This window comes from Pseudopodoces humilis, chromosome 22 (assembly GCF_049639895.1).
Source record: "Pseudopodoces humilis isolate 2021_Gansu_Grassland_sample_001 chromosome 22, ASM4963989v1, whole genome shotgun sequence".
Taxonomy (NCBI): Eukaryota; Metazoa; Chordata; class Aves; order Passeriformes; family Paridae; genus Pseudopodoces; species Pseudopodoces humilis.
Window position 1 is genome coordinate 6,182,399 of NC_142221.1, and position 17,476 is coordinate 6,199,874.

The following is a 17,476-nucleotide window of genomic DNA, read 5'->3' on the forward strand; positions in this document are numbered from 1 at the left end:
AGCAGCAGAACACAGGGACACATGGGACAACCAGCCTGCCTGTCCTCATCCAAGGCACTCCTGCCACACCAGCACAGCTCCACAAGGCCAAAACCCCTGATTCATAAACCTCACTGCAGTGACTATTAAAAAATGGGCTGTCAATCTGAATTATTTAGTGCTATCTACTAGCAGGATAATTTGAGCAGCACCCCCTCCTCTCAGGATAGCTGGACAGCACAAAGCCTGTTGGAGCCCATGCAGATGCTTAATGGAGCTGATCGGAGATGCCTGGTGAATTCACTCCCTTTCAGCTTGCCAGAGGAGCAAATGCTTCCAAACTCATTACAGTCCACACCCCAGAGCTGTGAAAGGCCATGTTTACTACATGAAAAAGTCACCACAAAAGACGACTTCATCTCATTATATCCGATGCAAGTTTGGAAGACTTCAGACAATTATAGAGAAGGGAGTGGAGGTACTGAGCCAGAGCCAGAACATGGTGGTGTGACACGTTCTCTCTCACTCTTGGACAGATCCTGTGCTCCTCTAAGCCCTCCCCATCCAATTCCCTGCTACAACCAAATCCCAAAGCAGCTTCCTCTTCCCTGTCCTGCCATGCTCTGTCTCCCACAGAACTGGGAGTCAGAGTAGAAGTGCTTTATCCCCTTCTCTGGCTCACCAGAAATACAAAGGACATGTTCTGGAATACCTGGGAGCTCAAGAGACAGGGATGAAGCAGACAGAGAGAGGAATTTCTCCTGTCCTGCCCCCTTCCCTATGTACTACAAACACTGGTTATCTGGGAAAAGCAAATCTGAGGGAAGTGGAATGCAACAGCCAATGCCTTATCTGGAAACCCATCAGCAACAATGAAAACTGAAATGATCACAGCAGACAGAACAGGAGAACTACACTGGGAAACTGTCATCCAAGACCTCCCTTGACCTTTGAGGGTTTAACTCCTGGTGAACAGAAAAGGTAAAAAGTTACATGGTAAAATTTAAGGTGAGAGATGGGAGGCCTGGCTTAAGCCAACAAAAGTTCTGCCGCTGCCCTCAGAGCCAGCATTTCAGCTCTTCTGTACCAATTCCCTACAGCATGAAGGACTGAACTCACATGAGCTACTGCTTGCTCGGATTCAACACTTCTGTTTTGTGGGAATCACTGTGAATAGGAAAGTTGTCTGCCTTTCTCCAGCTAGGCACTACATCCCTGAGGCCTGTGCACATGCCAAGAAGCTGTGGTAAGCAACCACTGGAAACAGCCTTCTGCCATCTAGAGACAAAGATGTCAAATATAACAAGAAGGCAGGGGGGCTACAATTTTCTTTAATGAAAAAGAAGGGGAAAAATAACTCTGCTACATGCTGAATCGATCAGATCAGAAGAGAGATGTGCAGGGAAAAATCATTGCTCAGGCAAGACAAAAAAATAAAATAAGATTGCCAGAATATTTTGCTGTTTACAGTCATGTGGCTTGCCAAGGAAAATATGAGTGTGCATAGACTGATACTGTACTTACGCTGCTGCAGATTTCAGTCACAGCCTTCAGCATTCCCCAGCTGCATCCTTCCTTCCTCAGAGCTGGGCATGGAGTGACCCATGGATGCCACTGAGCAGCAGTCTGGCCCTGTGGCTGCTGGGGTATCTGCTATGGAGCTGAGCTTTTGCCAACATGGGGAGATTTCACTACTTTGAATGGTACAACAAAAACAATATTGCTACAGCAGCATCATAGCAGCCAGGGGAATGCTTGCTCCAGACTAAAACACCATTGTCTGAATTTGATTTAAAAGTCTTGCAATGTGACATAAACAATGTGCTCCTGTGCCAGAATAGAAGAAGCCAGATAAGGAACTATTTAAATGCATATGTTTCACACGTGTTTCACTCTTTTCTTTATACCTCAGTTTCCAGCATTAACCATGCTGCTTAAAGACAGGAAATTTGAGGCACTTGGTGATAGAGTTAATAGAGGTCTAACTTTTACACAGGTTTTCCAGCAATAGTTCTCCAAATATCCAAATACCTTGAAAACCAGATTTATTCCTATGCTTGGCCAATGCCACCCATCAACCAAGTGATTCAGCATTAAAGCCTGTTCACAGCAGGCTGTGACTGCCCACAGAGTTCAGGGTTCTTCCAGCCCTCAAGATGGGGTGGAAAAGGGTCAAAGTGGGAGGAAGCTGAGAAGCAGAACAGGCCCAGGAAAAGACTCAGCACCAAAGCTCCATTTTTGCCAACACCTTTTTTGTCCTTAACACACCATCTGCACTGCTGGCACAAGCAACCCCCAGCTCACCCCTTGCTGGGGTGCTTTTTGGCCCAAGCTGTAAAAGAAAGCCAGAGGAGACTAATGGAAAGATTCAATTCAACTAACCCCAGGCATCCTAGTCCAGAAGTCAAGCTTAGCACACAAGCACAGGTTTGGCACATTAAGTGAGGCTAAGGCTGGTGGCTGTGGCAAAGGAGAGGGATATTTCAGCATCCATACAGTCTGCAAAGACCCAAACCAGGTTGTGAAAGCTATCCCAGCACAGCTCTTGCACAGCAGGAAACAATCAATCTTTTAAGCCCCTAATGAAAAAGAAAGCACTTTGTTTCCATGGGGTAAGCAGCAACAGTTTAAACCACAATAACAGTTCCAGTGACCACAGTGTCCTAATTTATGGGATCTCACACGTCTGTTAAAGCTGTTTTTTTGGTGCCTCTCCTGCTTGAGCCTCAAGGAGAGAGATGTTCCCCAGGAACAGAACTAGCACTATTCAACTAAAACAACCTGCCTAGAAGTTACAAGCAGACTTTGTTATCCCGCTGGTTTCATTCCCCAAAGCAGTGACACCTCTGCTCTCCCATGCACTGCTCCAAGAGCCTGAGGAGCCCAGACTGGGGGAGAACACATGGGGCAGGAAACTCATTTTATGGTGCTGTAAGACGGGCAGGTCACAACTGGCAGCCCATTACAGGAGACTTTTGAAAGAGATTAAAGAATCCAGCAGAATCAGAGTCTCCTGTGAGTGCAGAAGGGATTTTGGTATAGAAAATCCATCGTTTTTCAAGGTGTTTTTTTTCAAACCAGTCCCTGGAAATTATGCTTAAGAATTGGGACAGAAAAGGAAAACACCTCAGTGAAAAACACAGAGCCACGCATCCTGCCCACTCTGTGGGAGGGACGGGATGTACAGAGAAGGACCAGGACAGGGAAGGCAAATGGCAGCAGAACTAGGAAGAAAATGTTTGACTAACAAGTTGTGTTGGCCAAGAGCCGGCGGGGTGCTCCTCCGCAGTGCTCCGGTCAGCTATGACAAAACTTTTGGCTCTATCTCACAGCTGGGAAATTCAGAGAGGAGGTGGGGGAAAATGTCCAGCTGAATGGATTTCACATTGTCTGAAGGAGAAGTTCAATGAAAGAAGCAAGATGATGCTTGGGGAGGAGTTGGAGAGAGAGAACAGATGCTTTGCAGCTAGCGAGGTCTGGGTGCTCTGTGCTCCCTGTCCCCAGCCCAAGCAGAGCTTTTCAGGGGTTGCACAATTTGTCCTCGCCGCACTCGGTGAACTGAGACACAGACAGATACAAACTGATTTATCCCAGGTTACACTGACAAGTAACAAAGTCTCTATCTTTGAGATGTTCCAATAGCGCCTTAATTCCTTTTCATCCCCACTCCCTGCAAAGGGCATCCTTTCATACACCAGGAGACTCCTGCTGAGAACAACCAGACCCAGACAGACACTGGAACCAGCTCCTCCTGCACCAGGGGATTACATCCCCCTCCACCTCCCCTTCCTTTCTTCCTCAGTTGAAAGCAAACAGAGCAGCCTGCCCTTTCTGCTGCCTGTTGTCAGCCAAAGCTCCTGGTCGGAGCAGACACCACTGCTCCTTGTCCCTGGAAGCAGCTGTCCTCAGGAGGCAGGGACAGGTGACACACACGGTGTCCTTTGCTGCCCAATGTCCTTCCAGGTGCTCACGTGTGGGTGGGTGTGTTGTGTGGATACAACATCTGATTCCATTTAAAGCGCTTTCCCTGCAGGAGTAAGGGAGGCAGTCTGGCAGCTGCTGCTCTGAAGAATCCTGGCAGGTCTTCATGCCAACAAAATCGTTCTCCAAAAATAGGATTTTATTTTCCTGTTGGCTGAAGGTGCTCAAACCAACCAGCCCTCCTGTCTTGTCTGCAAAAGACTCTATTTGCCAGTTGGCTCCAGCCAGGTGAATCACTGCCCAGGAGCCTCCCCAGGGATGGAACTTGCAAGTCAAACAATTTAAGTAAGGAAAAAGAAAGAAAAAAAAAAAGGTGGTGGAGAAGCAGGGCTGAGGGTGAGAGAAAGCCTTCATTGGAAAAAAATAAGGAGAATAAAACAAACAAGTGTAGCTTATGTTGGCAGCTCATACCTCTGAGAGAATTCCTGGTGTGGAGAGCAGACTGAGCCCCTTCACAGGTGGGCAGGGGCTGGCTCAACCCCAGCAGGAGTCACCCCAAAGGGAGACTGGCAGAGCCTGTGCTCCTGCTGTGCCTCCCCCCAGCTGTCACCCAAGAGCTGCACAGGGACCTCTCCCTTCCCCTGGCTCTAGGCAGTTTTCATCCCTGCAAAAGGGAGATGCCACATGCTGGGCATGGAGTGGGGGTCCTGCTGCAGCCCTGCTCCTCTGCCACCTGACAGGAAGCTTTCCTCTCTCCCCCAGGAGACTTCACAGCTCCATGTCACCTCTTGGGACAGAGATTTCAGGGCATTTTTAAACATAACTATCCCTCCAGCTGTGGGAGTACAGCAGGAGCAACACAAGAAAAATTTCCTGAAGCCCCTCCAGGCAAACATCACTCAAGTGAAGTGCCAGCCCCTCCACACTCCTGCTCTATTCCTTTTCCACTGGAAGAGGATCTTTTCCTGATCTGCAGAGCTCTAACCCAGCTACCATTGCACAGACACGTTGGGCAGAGAGCACTGAGCCTGCCACTGCTCCTCCTTGTCTGTGGCCAACATTTCCAAGTCAAGCAGCTTTAGGGGTCAAAAGGCTTTCAGACTCATAGGTGACAATTGCATTACTTTTCCTTATGATTTCTAATAAGAATAATTTTTGAGCTTTTATTTATGAATGAGCTTTTCCCTGAAGGATTAAAGATGCCTGGAAGACCTTGGTTCAGCTCCTCATGAGAATTCTGAATTGTGATGGACAAGTCACTTAGGAGCATTCTTGGAAAAAAAATACCTTCGGGATTGTTTCTTTCCTTTCAGTGGAAGTTACAGCTCTTGGCACCTTTCAAACCCTTCTTCCTGTGTTTTCAGTACTTTGTTTTGCCTGTTCTTTAAAAAATGAAATACATATTGGTATTGTCCACCTCGCCAGGTTATTTGGATGGTGTAATCATGGACATAGGAACATGTGAGAAGTAACCATGCAAGCACCTCACCACAGAGATTTGGGAAACTCCAGACATGTGGAACACAGCTCAGGCCAAATAGAGATGGTGACATTTGCTCTGGGCTCACGCCTGCATTTCAGAGTGGTGAGCCAGGCCAAGAGGGGTGGAGAGACCAGACCAGCTGCCCAGCTTCAGTGTCCAACTTCAGCATTAAAAAAAGTCACTGATTGCTCAAACCACATCTATTTTAAAAATTCAGGTTAACAAAGCAAAAAAAAAAAAAAAAAAATAAAGCAAAGAATTTACTTAAATGGCTAACAGGAAACATCTGATCCATGGGCTAAACCTCTCTCATTAAAAGAGGAGCTTTATTCATGGCTAGTTTTCAGGACCTCCACTGGACTTTTCATGCAAACAGAATGATTACAAGCATATTACATTTTTAAATTAATCAGTTCCTGAAAAAGGCATGAAACATTTTGGTGCTATGCTGGGGTACTGGCACAGACAGTGCTACCCAAGTCCTGTCCACCAGCTCCTACAGACCATTTGTGCTCCTTCCTGCAGCTCATCTTGTGGATTTAGGTGTACACCAGGCCTTCAGCCCACACATTTCTCCTCTGGCTTTAGCTGGCCACATCTGAGAGTACTATGAGATGCTGTTACCAGTTTCCCAAATCTCAGCTCATGTGGTGCAGGAGACTCTTGGCTCACTCCAAATGCAAAGAAGGGTCTCAGCTGCATCCAAAGCAGAGAAAAGATTGGAGCAAGAGAGGAGATGTTTATCATCTTGGTCCCTCCAGAGAGTAGCAACATTTGTTTTGCCAGTGACCTGAGGTTGTGCCAGCCTGGCCAGACACGTGGCAGAGCGTGTGTCCCCACTGTTTGCATGGACAACAGCTGAGCCTGTGTACCTTGGCAAAGCCCCATGCTCTGACATTCAGGATGGATCTATCTTAGCCCTCCATCAAAAGGTTGGGGAGGCTACAAAATGAAACCTTCCTGACCCAGAGGAAGCCCTGCTTTTTGGCTATCCAGTCTCCCATGAGATGATGCCTTTTCATGATGCAAGAGCCTGCTCATGCTGGTGGGGAGGGCAGGGGTATCACATGACCTTCTGACAGCTTGTCAGATGAAGAAAAACCAATATATTGTAACTTGGTGCTCACTGGAGGCAGGAGTTACTGCATGATAAGCCACCACAGAAGAGGAGAGCACACATGAGAAACAGCCTGGTGAGAAGGTGCCACTGAGGTGCCACAAGTGAGAGGGGGATCCTGCCTGTGTTCCTGGCACTGCACTGCTGCTCCCAGCAAACCCTGAGCTTGGTTCCAGTGGCTGCCAGGTCACTGCTGGCTCTCTGCTGTGGGTGACAGAGGGGAGGGACCTGGACTCACTCACATGCTGATCCTTGTTACTTCAAATCCATCTTATAGCACCTCTTCCTTGACACATGAGCTGTCATCCTTGGCATTTCCATGCTAGGCTTCAGCTGCTGAGCCCGGGAGAGAGCTCTCCAAGGACTGTGTGTTATCCCTGTTTTGCACAGAGCTGGAAGAGCCAAGCAGCCTGTGTGACACTGCATGTCACGGACAAAAACCAGAACGATGAGCACAGAAACGGGCAAGGAAGCAGAAGTATCTGTTAATGGCTTGTGCTGCTGTTACCAAATCCTTCCAGCCTTGGGGATGGTCTGATCCTGTCCTGCTTTGTAGACTCTTTGGGCCAGGGCTTTTTCTTTTGTTTGCATGATACCTGACCCAGTGAGGATCTGAGCACAGGAACAGAAGCACTACCAGGTTCTTAGAAAAATGTAAGGAAACCTCAGTTGTGTTTAACTCACTTGTGAATAGACCTCAGATGAACTTTAAAATTACTAACTATGTCTTCGAATTAAATTTCTTCTCCTTCTTTTCTATCCCTTTAAAAAGAATACTACTAACAAAACAGTTTGTAAAAATCATAGATATAAAATAGCACAGCTGGTGCAGTACTGACACTCCATGCGAAAAAGAGAGAGATAAGCACACATCAAAACCAAAGATGAACCAAAAAAGAGCTCAGAGCTCTTTGGATATCTTTCCTGAAGTTTTGCCTTTAAGTATTTTCTTCTAGCAGAGCTTAAGAACTTCTGACAATATTCCACTCTATTTGAAGTTTAATACAATCTGCAGTGCAGACAGTTCTGATTGTGGCTAGCCATCTCCCACAGCATAAGAACAGCTTGGTGTTCCTTGAGCTAGTTCTATCTCCTACTCTTCCTATGAGTCATTTCCTACAGTGGCAGCACATCTTCTTCCTAGAGATGAACCAGGACTGACACATTTCCTCTGCATGGCAAGACACGCTATCAACAGCTTCTCTCACTCTTCCCCCAGCACCCCTGATGGAGTCTTGTTTTTATATTTTTTTTTTTCCCCAGCTGCTCAGCTGAACACCATAAAAATCCACAAAAAACACAAAAAAAGACATTTTTTTCCAGCCACTGCGCTGGCAAGACTGAAGGTTTAAGCAAACAGCTGCATCAGCTCCAGCCCCCCAGCCCACCTCTAACACAGGCAGATCCAGAGACGTACAGACTCCTGTTATTTCAGCCTCCTTCGTGCACTGGACTCCAACCATAACTCTGCCCCAGACCACCCCCAGCCCTCTCCTTCTCCAGGGCCCAAATGTTGGGATGCACTGGCCTCCTGCATCGCTGATGTTGGGCAGGGAGAGCCAAGCGGGAGGTGGAGTCAGCTCTTTCCACCACAAACTCACCGTGTCCCTCACAGCTCTACAAAACTTAACTTGCCTGGAAGGATTTCAAGATCTGACTCATGTCCAGTTCCTCTATTTTAATCATTCCCTCTTACATCATTCTCAGAGGCCCACGGTGTCACATGCAACCTCCCGAAGCCCCCTTGGCTGAGCACTGATCCACTGCCAGCTCTCATCCCAAACAATGCTAGGTACAGAAATATGTGTGATACCAACTCTCTTCCTCCTCCCCAGAGCATTCACCAGCTCTGAAGGCAGCTAATAAGGGCTTCCAAGAGCTCTCCCCTGCAATGACAACACGGAGCTAGCAGAGGAACAGCAGCGACACCAGCAAATCTAAGGCTGCAGGGATGGGAAAGACCAGGGAAATCCCAGAAGGCTCACAAAAACCCCAAAGCAGCTGGGAGGCAGCACTGGCCAGGAGATAGGTGTTGGGAAGAGAATCAGGTCAGCTGGTTCCTGCTTTTTTTTCCATTTTTCCCAGAGACTTCCTGAATAACCGTGGATGTCACTTAATCTTTCTGTTCACGCTCGGAAGTTCAAATCATCAGCATCGGTCCATTCAAGATTTCCTATTAAACCTGATACCATAAAACAGGGATGCAGCCAGAACTCTCCGAAGGAGCCAAGCAGAACAAGGGTGCTCATGTGTAGCCATTTAATCCCTTCCCCAGATCCCAGCCTAAATGCCTCCACAGCTGAGAGATTCCCTGCTGATCTCAGGGGAGCCCCTTGCTCGTAGCAGTGACCGCCAGACCGAAACCCTTGCCTGGAAGATTACAAATCCTGGCCAGCCAACAGCTGGAAGGCTTTGAGCCCGCAGTGTGCTCTGTGCAGAGAGCAGAGCCCCTGCCCCTAACTACAGTTGCTGTGTTTGTTTTGCCCTGGTCAGTGAGTCATGGTTACACCAGGGGCTCTGCACTTATTCAGCACAGGGGTTTCTGGTGCAACCAGCAGCTTGCAAAAGATCTGGTGTAGATTGGCAGCACCCCTCCAGAAAATCTGCTCGACCAGTCCCCATGTCAGGCACAGGACAGGCGGGATGGACAGGGCACTGCTGAGGTGTGTGCATGGATTCTGCAGTGAGGACACCAGTGAGCCGTGGGCTGGGACTCCTGGGCAGGATGTGCTCCAGGCCTGGGGGGCATGGGGAAATGGATTTTTCCATGTGTGGGTGAGTGGGCACTTTGCAAGAAGCCTGTGAGTGCAATGATGTCCAGAGATCAGAGGAAAATCAAGCTAACATGAAGGACAAGGTGCAAAGGCAATGAGACACAGCAGAGCTCCAACATGCCTGAGCTCTCTGCTGATTCCTGCAGCAAAAAGCTTTATCCAGCTTCCTAAAGGAGGCATACAGAACTGCTTGGAAGGAGGTTGATGGGGTAAAGTCTTTCCTTTCTGTCCTTTCCCTGTTTCCTCTGCTCATTTCAGTCTTTTTCCCACTTGCTCCACAGCCTCACACTTGTCTTCAGCCCTGCTTGCAAACACCTCTTCCTCCTGGCCGAGCTCTCACATCTACCTGGTCTCCTTGCTCCTCAAACACATCTTCCCCAATCTGGTACACCACCAAGGACAAAAACGTTTCTATACAAAACCACACTTGCATTACACAAACCAGGATGGGACAAGGGTTGGAGAGAGTCACAGCAAGAAGAGGATAATGTGATGGAACTGGTGGGGGTGCAAAGCAGGAGATGGAACAGAGCCTGCAGTCATGATTGGGAATTAAAAAGTGCATCTAGGGAAGCGACTGGCCAGAGGCAGGACAGGAGGGAAGATGTAGAAGAAAATCTGAGAATTGTGAGAACCAAGGGAGCATGGGAAAAGAGCACTAATGCCTGTGAATTCAGCAGAGCATGGTAGAGAGGAAGAGAGCAATGTCTCTATCTTTGGTTTTCTTCCTGCTTGAGCAGACAGACATGGAAAAGTTTGTTTGAAGATATGAAGGGACCCAGCCAAAAGCCAGATGTCTTGTTCCCAGTTTCATTCAACAAAGTCTGCATAATAGACGAGGAAAAACTTTACCGGCCTACCCATCTTGCCCCTCTTCCCAGGAACTCCAGGGATCCCCTGCAAGGAAAAAACACAGAGAGAGAAAAAAAAAAAAAAAAAAAAAGTTCTGGTTGAGAAATCAAACAGCCAACCAACAATACAAAGCAAAATGAGAAGAGAAAGGAGAATGCAAAAGAGGCTAATGACTGTGGCATTGTTTGGGAATCGAAATGTCAGCTACTTGCAGTCGGCTGGGAGAGCAGAAGACAATTAACCTTCACCCATTAACTATGGCCTCCCGAGGACACGCGCAGGCAGCATCCCCAGGCTGGGGCTGTGCTTAGCAGGAGCAGTCATTAAGCTACTGGTCTGGAACCAAATGCAGGCCACCGCCGAGGCACTCGCTGCAGAACTTGTGTTTATGTTTCTTATTTAGTTATACAAGCATTAAATCAGCGTCGCCAGAGCGCAGGGCAGGCCCCTCCCAGGCAGGCACGCTCCCACATGGTCCCGGGGCCTCTCTGCGTTCTGGAGCTTGCATTTGAGGGAGGAAAGGCTGGAATCAAACAGTGTTCGTCTTCCAGTGACCTTTTTAGGAGCTCTTGTAGCGGGGAGAAGGGGATCCTTGGATAGGAAGAGATCGGGCTGGTGGGAGGATGTGGAGTTGGAGAGTGGAAAAGCAAGGGATGAACTATAAAGCTCTGAAAACTTGGGCTGTTTGGGAAGGCATGATGGAAAGGACGGGAAGAAGGGAGGACACAGCCACAGCTGCCCACTTACAGCCCCATGCTTGACTGCCCAACTCAATGCAACTGGAAATAAAGCCATTTTCAGAAAGCTCAGCATTGTCCCTTGCAAGAGCCAGGCTCTTTCCAGACATCTCCAGTCAGACACAAAATGCTGAGTCAGCGTGGCTGGGAGGTGATTCCTGTGGGAGCAGGGAATCTCCATGTACGTTCTCCTCACCCTGCCCCACCTCACTAAAGTGAGCTGGCGAGGGGGAGAGGGAAGGCAGGTTTTTAAGTGAAGGAGAATATAGAAAAACTCCTCTATAGTCACCAGCAAGGTCTGATGGCCCTGCCTGAAGCCTGGGTTCTCCTCAGCTGAACATCAGCCTTATACAGGGACACAGGTCTTCATTTAAGGGTAGGAAGAGGCTAAGGAAGGATTGTTAAGCATTAGGCGTGCTTGCCTCCTTCCTCAGGAACTAGGGAGAGAGAAGGTTACATCAGGCTCTGAAGAACTGCATTCAACCAACACACCAAGGTTTTCTTCACAAAATACTCACTCGTTCTCCATCAGCCCCTGGTAGCCCAAATAGTCCTGGGAGACCAATATACCCCTACAAAAAAGAGGAAACAAACAGTCAAATATGTTCCTCCGTTAGCACCCAGTCAGTCTGTGTTTCCTGAAGAGCAGAGCAACCTCCAGCGTTGGTCAGTGGCAGCCGTGATGAAATAAACCTTGAGGCAAGTGTATATGCCCATGGACTGCATGGTGCTGGCTTCCACGATGTAGTCCAAGGGCACATACCCTCACACCAGGGATCAGGAGGACTCCAGGCAGGAAGAGGACAGCCAGAAGAAACCTTACCTGGGCTGGCTTTAAGCGTACCTGAGGGAAATGGAGCTTGGTTCGAGGTTAGCAAAAGTGACAGCAAAAGCAATCCACAGACCTCCACCTCCTTTCATCTCTGTCTTTGCTTTTGACACTCATTTCCAGCTGTCCTGTCATATCAAGCCCTTTCTGTCCCCTGGTGGTCACACACTGCAGCCCCTTCTGAGGCAAAGCCCCCCTTTTCCTGGCACCAGGGCTGCCACCACCCTGCAGTCAGTCCTGGCTCTGCCCAAAGCCTATCCCTGCACCACCAAGACCTTGTGCAAACCTCCATCATCCCAGGCACTGAAGGGCCTGCATGGGCTGGGAGAGGCTGAACCTGACATTCCAGGCTTGGGGGATTGACGTGAGGCTCAGCCTGCACATCCACACAGATCCACCCTACAGGGAAAGCACCTTTTCACCAACACATTTCACATAAAACCCACTGCTTCCACACTCATCAGGAACATTGTGTTTCCAGGTTTCTCTGTGGCCTGGGGGTCCTGCTGAGACAGGACATGAAACAGTGTTTCCCTTCCCTTCCCACAATGGCAGCCTTGTGTTTAATCCCTTTGCTCAGCAGCCTGGACAAAGTTACCTTGTGTGCTGGGCCTCTGCAATGGCCCAGCTGGTGCCAAACATGCCGAATCCAGAGGAAGTGAATTTCAGCAGGGAGCCCCCTCCATGGCACCTCACTCTCACAGGAGCCAAGTGCTAACACTGCTTTTCTCTCATCTTCCTTTCTCCATCATTGCTAAATCTCTATCTGCCAACCCCACCAAACTTTTTCACCAGTCCATCTCTCCCTGTGGGTTGTGTTTCCCTAAGGGATAACACCTAGCTGGGAAATAATGCTACATTAACATGATCCTGTCTGCCTTTGCCTCCTGAATCCTAAAAGAAACCACGTAACTCCCAAACTTTTCCTGGAGAAGGCAAAAGTAGAGGTGGAGGATGAAGAAGAGTCCAGAGCTGGCTCCCTTTAAACCACAAAATGCACATATCTTACCTTAGCACCCAATTATGACTAACTGTGGTTGAACTGAGAAAGGGCTTCCTTGGGGTTTTATAAATATTTCAGTCCTCACCACTCAGGGGTGCAAAATGGAGATTAACTTCCAAATCTTACATTCTGCACATCTACCACCTGATAATTACACAAGGTCCTGGTTAGAGCAGAGAAGGAGATGCCCCAGGGGAAACCTAAGCCCTAGCAGAAGTGGGGTGAGCAAGCTGTGCTCTCAGATTTTCCTCTCTTCTGCAGGAACTGAACGTGCCCTCTCCCTTCCCAGCTCAAGAATATTGCTAGCTACAGGGTCAGCATTTGTTTATTCCTTGCAGTTTTCCTAGTGATGAAAGCCAGCTGCTTGAATTTACTGCATATAGAGAAAGTATCACATGTTAGAGAAATGGGGATTTATTGGCTTAGAATCACATTGTGAATTTATAATTGCAGGAAAAGAACAAAATGTGATTAACAAGAGCCTTAAGTAGTAATAAAAAAAGAATCCTTTGCAGTGAGAATAAAACCTCAGCAATTATTTTTGGTGAGCAAAACCAGACAGGACGGAGATATTGTTTGTATTTGCACATGGCTTCAAGATGCTGGCTTGCTGTTGTGCATAACGATTTAAATCACTCCCAAACCAGGCCTGTACCCAAATGAGCCCATATTCAGCATGGTCAAAGACCACTGAACCACACTGATTGAAACCAAAGAGGCCTTTGGGACGTGGGGCTTGCAGGCTTTGATAGGAATTTGTAAGCCATTCTTTCCTCTCCTGCAATGTGAGCTCTGGAGGGGCTCACTTCATCTTCAGCACTATTGGGGAACTTTGATCACAGTACATTCCATGTTTCATTTAAAAAACTTAACAGTGCTTCAATAAACAAGCGGTGTGCAGCTCAAATCCCCCAAACACAACAAATTAAAGCAACCAGCTTCGGAATTGCAACATCAAGCCTAAAGTTTCTTGAGAAGCCTTTGATAAAAACAAGAGAAAAGACAAATGAAAGGTTCCTTACCCGAGTTCCTTTTGGGCCAGATTCCCCTATGGGGCCAGGTAAACCCTAGAACAGAAGGGAAAAAACAAAGACAAATGTGGACCAGTTTTAACTTAAAATAACAAGCAGTGCCAACCCCCCAAGCACCATCCCTGCATGGTTCTGCTTTAAGAGCTTTTTAAAGCTTTAAGTGCTGCATGGTTCTGCTTTAAGGTTTTGCTTTAAGCGTCCAAGGAGTATCAACAAAGGAGAAAAAAAGACAAAATGATACAAATAACAGATCTGCCATTGTTGGGGAGCTGGGATTCGGCAGAACCTGAGACTGCTGCACACAGTGAGCCTTCCCTGGGGCTGAAGTGGAGATTTCTGATGATAAAGACCATAAGGGCTGATGCAGTGGGGTGCCCAGAGGTTGTGTTACACTTGGGATGTGAGGCACAGTGATGCTCTGTGCCCAACAGCTTCCTGCCTAAGCAAACACAGGCATAGCAAATGTATTCCAATACCTGCAATGGGAACACTGATGCAATGAGAAATTTCTACAGCCTAGAAAGTCACTTAGCAATGCAGGTACTGTATCTCTATATCTCTAACCCTTTGCAGCATCAGCTATGGAAATAATTGAAAATTCATTCCCCATTTTTATTCTATGCCTAATGCTGCTCACTCAAAACACTGCAAAGAAGAAAAGTGTGAAAATGCAAAATAAATTTTCATGTTTATTGCCTTCTAGAAAGTTTCTAGATCAAATTTTTTTTTTCTAGTTCCAAATTTTGATGGGATTTTCTGGGGAGGGGGGTGGGGGCAGAAAAAAAAGGCTAAGTCCATATTTTCTTCAGCTAGCAGCACTGCAGGCTCAGGCTGGGATGTGAAAGTTGGGTTGTGCTCTTTCCTGGCTCCTGCATCATTGCCAAAGATTTCAGGCATCAGGGTGAAGTTACAATCCTGCCTGTGATGCACAAACCAAACCCCAGCCAAGCACTCTCCCATCGCTGCAGAGCCAGCACAGCTGACAGGAGTAACAAGTAGTAAAATCTCAGTAAAGTAAACAGCTCTGATGCAGGATACACACAGCATTCAGATAGGCTGAAAAAAACTGCCTTAAAAAAATAAAAAAGTCACTTTCCTGACCCAAACCACGTTTTTAAGAAGGCAGATTTGTTCTTTGAATGTCAAGGCACAGATTTCATCCTGCTTATCTGATGGGCTGAATTGATGAACAGCATTCATTAACCTTGTATGTCCAAAATCTCTTGGACCTTTTCTTATTAGTCATCTAACACACATTCACACCTAGAAGACTCTTTGGCATGCTCAGCTCTAACAGCCTTTCAGAGTATGAATGGAGCCTTTAGTCAGGTGCATAAAGCTCCCATCCAGTTCTGCCATCTGCTCTCTCCAGTGTGCTAAGCAAGGTATCAGTTTGATTTTCAATTTAAAATGGGTCATGCATTATTGACAGTCTGAGGCAGAGAGTCACAGACTCGTTCTGCAGGTCTAGTTCATGTTTAATCCAATAACCTACACATCTGCATAAAAAATTCACATCCAAACTCATGATAAGTCTGAAAGCTCAGGACAGAGCGTTTGGGATCTTTGACATCTGCCTGGACTCTTGAATTACAGATAAACGTGGCAGAATCCAACGTTAAATGTGTCCATTTTAGAAACCCCTGACAAAACTCACTTCACCACAAAATGTTATGGGGCTGCATGTTCTGTCCTCCAAGAGATTCCATTTTTTAGGGTCTTACATTACATTACAAATTCTCCTCTTTCCTTTACACTACTCAGCATCTTACATCAGTAGGAGAACAAAGTGTCCAATCTTGATCCATTACCCAATGCACACTCCTCCATTCCCAAAGTTGTCTTTGTGTAATTTTTTTCAGCATGAGAACAGTGACTTGATTGTCTCTCATCATATTTTTTGCAGCTGCAAATATGATTTTTATATATATATATATATATTTACAGTTCATGCATAACTTTGTGTGTGTATACATAGGTTTATGCCAGTGCATTTTACTAGGGAGAGTTCATCTAAATCTCCTCCTCCAATAGTAAATACACCTTTTTTCCATCCCAGGTTTCTAATTTGTCCAACATTAGGTGCAAAATATGTCTAGAAAAGAAGGGTTAGCAGCATGCATGTGTTTTTCTCTGCTCTGCTGTTCTGCTTTCTCCCTGTTGTTATACTGAAGAAGAATCTGTCATAATTTGCTGTAGGAATTCAGGTTTTATCTACCATAGGCACAAAATACTTTCTAACAGCATTTCAGAGTTGAAAGACTGTGTTACTGGCACAACATCTTGAGGGGGAAAAGAATGAAAATATTCCGAGGTCAAATGTGCAGATATACCAACATTTTCTAGAGGACTGCACTGTCCTTAGTGGGGCATATCTTTAGCTACCTGCACACCCAAATCCCTACTCTGTGCACAGCACGATGAGATTTACTGCACCTGCCTGCCAGGATAACCTTTGGCACCTGGACTTCCAGCTGGTCCTCGCTCGCCCTTTGGAGAGAAAAAAAGAAAAGGCACAAAAAGTCAAGTGAATGTCCCACCTGGGGAGTGTTTTTATCTGAATGATTGTGGAATTTATTAACCTGATTAACATTTATAGAGAGGAAAACAATAGTAAGAGTAGATAATGAAGTAAATTAACAAGGGGAGAAGACACACTGAAGCCAAGTCAACAGGTCCATGCACTGAGCAAGTGCTGCTGTTTCTCCTTCTCCCTTCATTTGGGGAAAAGCAGCAGAGAATCTGGAACAAGGACACTAAGAGAAGGTGTAAGGCTGCATCTATATCTGGCATATGGAACCGTTTTGCTGGTGGGAAAGCACTGCCAAAATTCTTCAAAACTAAATGGATTCATGTATAATATCCTTTAACATCATTGCTAACAGGGCCTGCTATTCATTGCCTTTTTTTTCTTTTCTTTTTTTTTTTTACTGCATTGCAAACATCAAACTTAACCAAATAGTGAAGGGGGAGAAAGGGGAGGGGTGAATGGGCTTTGGGAAGTGAATCACATATACTCAACACAGTGTGGTTACTAAAGTCCAGGTGAAATTAATGTAAAAAGACAAATAAAGGGGAGGATGACAAGCTGGTTTTTCTTCCCCCAAGTAAACTTAGTGTGGCTGAGCAGTAAAAATTAGAAATTAAATTTAGAAACTCCAAGGCAATCTCCTCCCGCCATGCCATTGATGGTGGGTCCTGTGTGTGTGCACAGATCCCAGTGTGTGTGCACAGATCCCAGTGTGTGTGTAGCCAGCTCCCCATGCGTGCCCACCTGCCCTGGAAGGACCTGGCTGTCCACACCAAGCAGGCTGCACCAGAGCCAAACCAGCATCACAGCCAGAAAATCCATCCCTCCTTAAAGCTCCCCTGTTGGGAAGTGGGAAAACTCACCTGGTCTCCAGGGTGACCCAGTGGTCCAGGGTAGCCTTTATATCCCTGTCAAAATAGGATGGAAGAGATGAATACTAAGAAACAAAAATACAGTAAAAAAATCAGAGTTTGGTTTTTATTTCTCTTTGCAGGTAGAAATAAAGTTCTGGGGAGAAGCAGGATTTTAGACAGCATTACACAACCACGACAACTTTTATCAAGCTGCTTTGTGTTTGCACCACACAAACAGCTGATGTGCCCTGCTGTGGTCTGGGGTGGTACATACTCCAGAAGGAATTGCTCCATGAACACATTTGGAGTGATCTCCACACTCAGATCTATTCGTAATCTACACCTTGAGCAGGGCTGCCCTTAATC

General features: G+C 46.7%; 1 protein-coding gene across 9 annotated transcripts in view; it reads right to left on the reverse strand.

The window, feature by feature from the left end:
• Positions 1–17,476, reverse strand: part of COL27A1 (collagen type XXVII alpha 1 chain) — a 182,150-nt gene that overhangs the window by 76,961 nt on the left and 87,713 nt on the right. For 6 of the 9 annotated variants that reach the window (XM_088065669.1, XM_088065670.1, XM_088065668.1 and 3 more), the window contains exons 9-13: positions 17,120–17,164; positions 16,163–16,216; positions 13,718–13,762; positions 11,382–11,435; positions 10,127–10,171 (exon numbers count right to left, since the gene is read on the reverse strand). In XM_088065669.1, coding sequence (XP_087921795.1) covers positions 10,127–10,171; positions 11,382–11,435; positions 13,718–13,762; positions 16,163–16,216; positions 17,120–17,164 — 243 coding nt within the window. Of the gene's footprint in view, positions 1–1,503; positions 1,802–2,361; positions 2,412–10,126; positions 10,172–11,381; positions 11,436–13,717; positions 13,763–16,162; positions 16,217–17,119; positions 17,165–17,476 lie in introns of those variants that run through there. The other 3 variants (XM_088065674.1, XM_088065676.1, XM_088065675.1) reach the window with 3 other exon arrangements.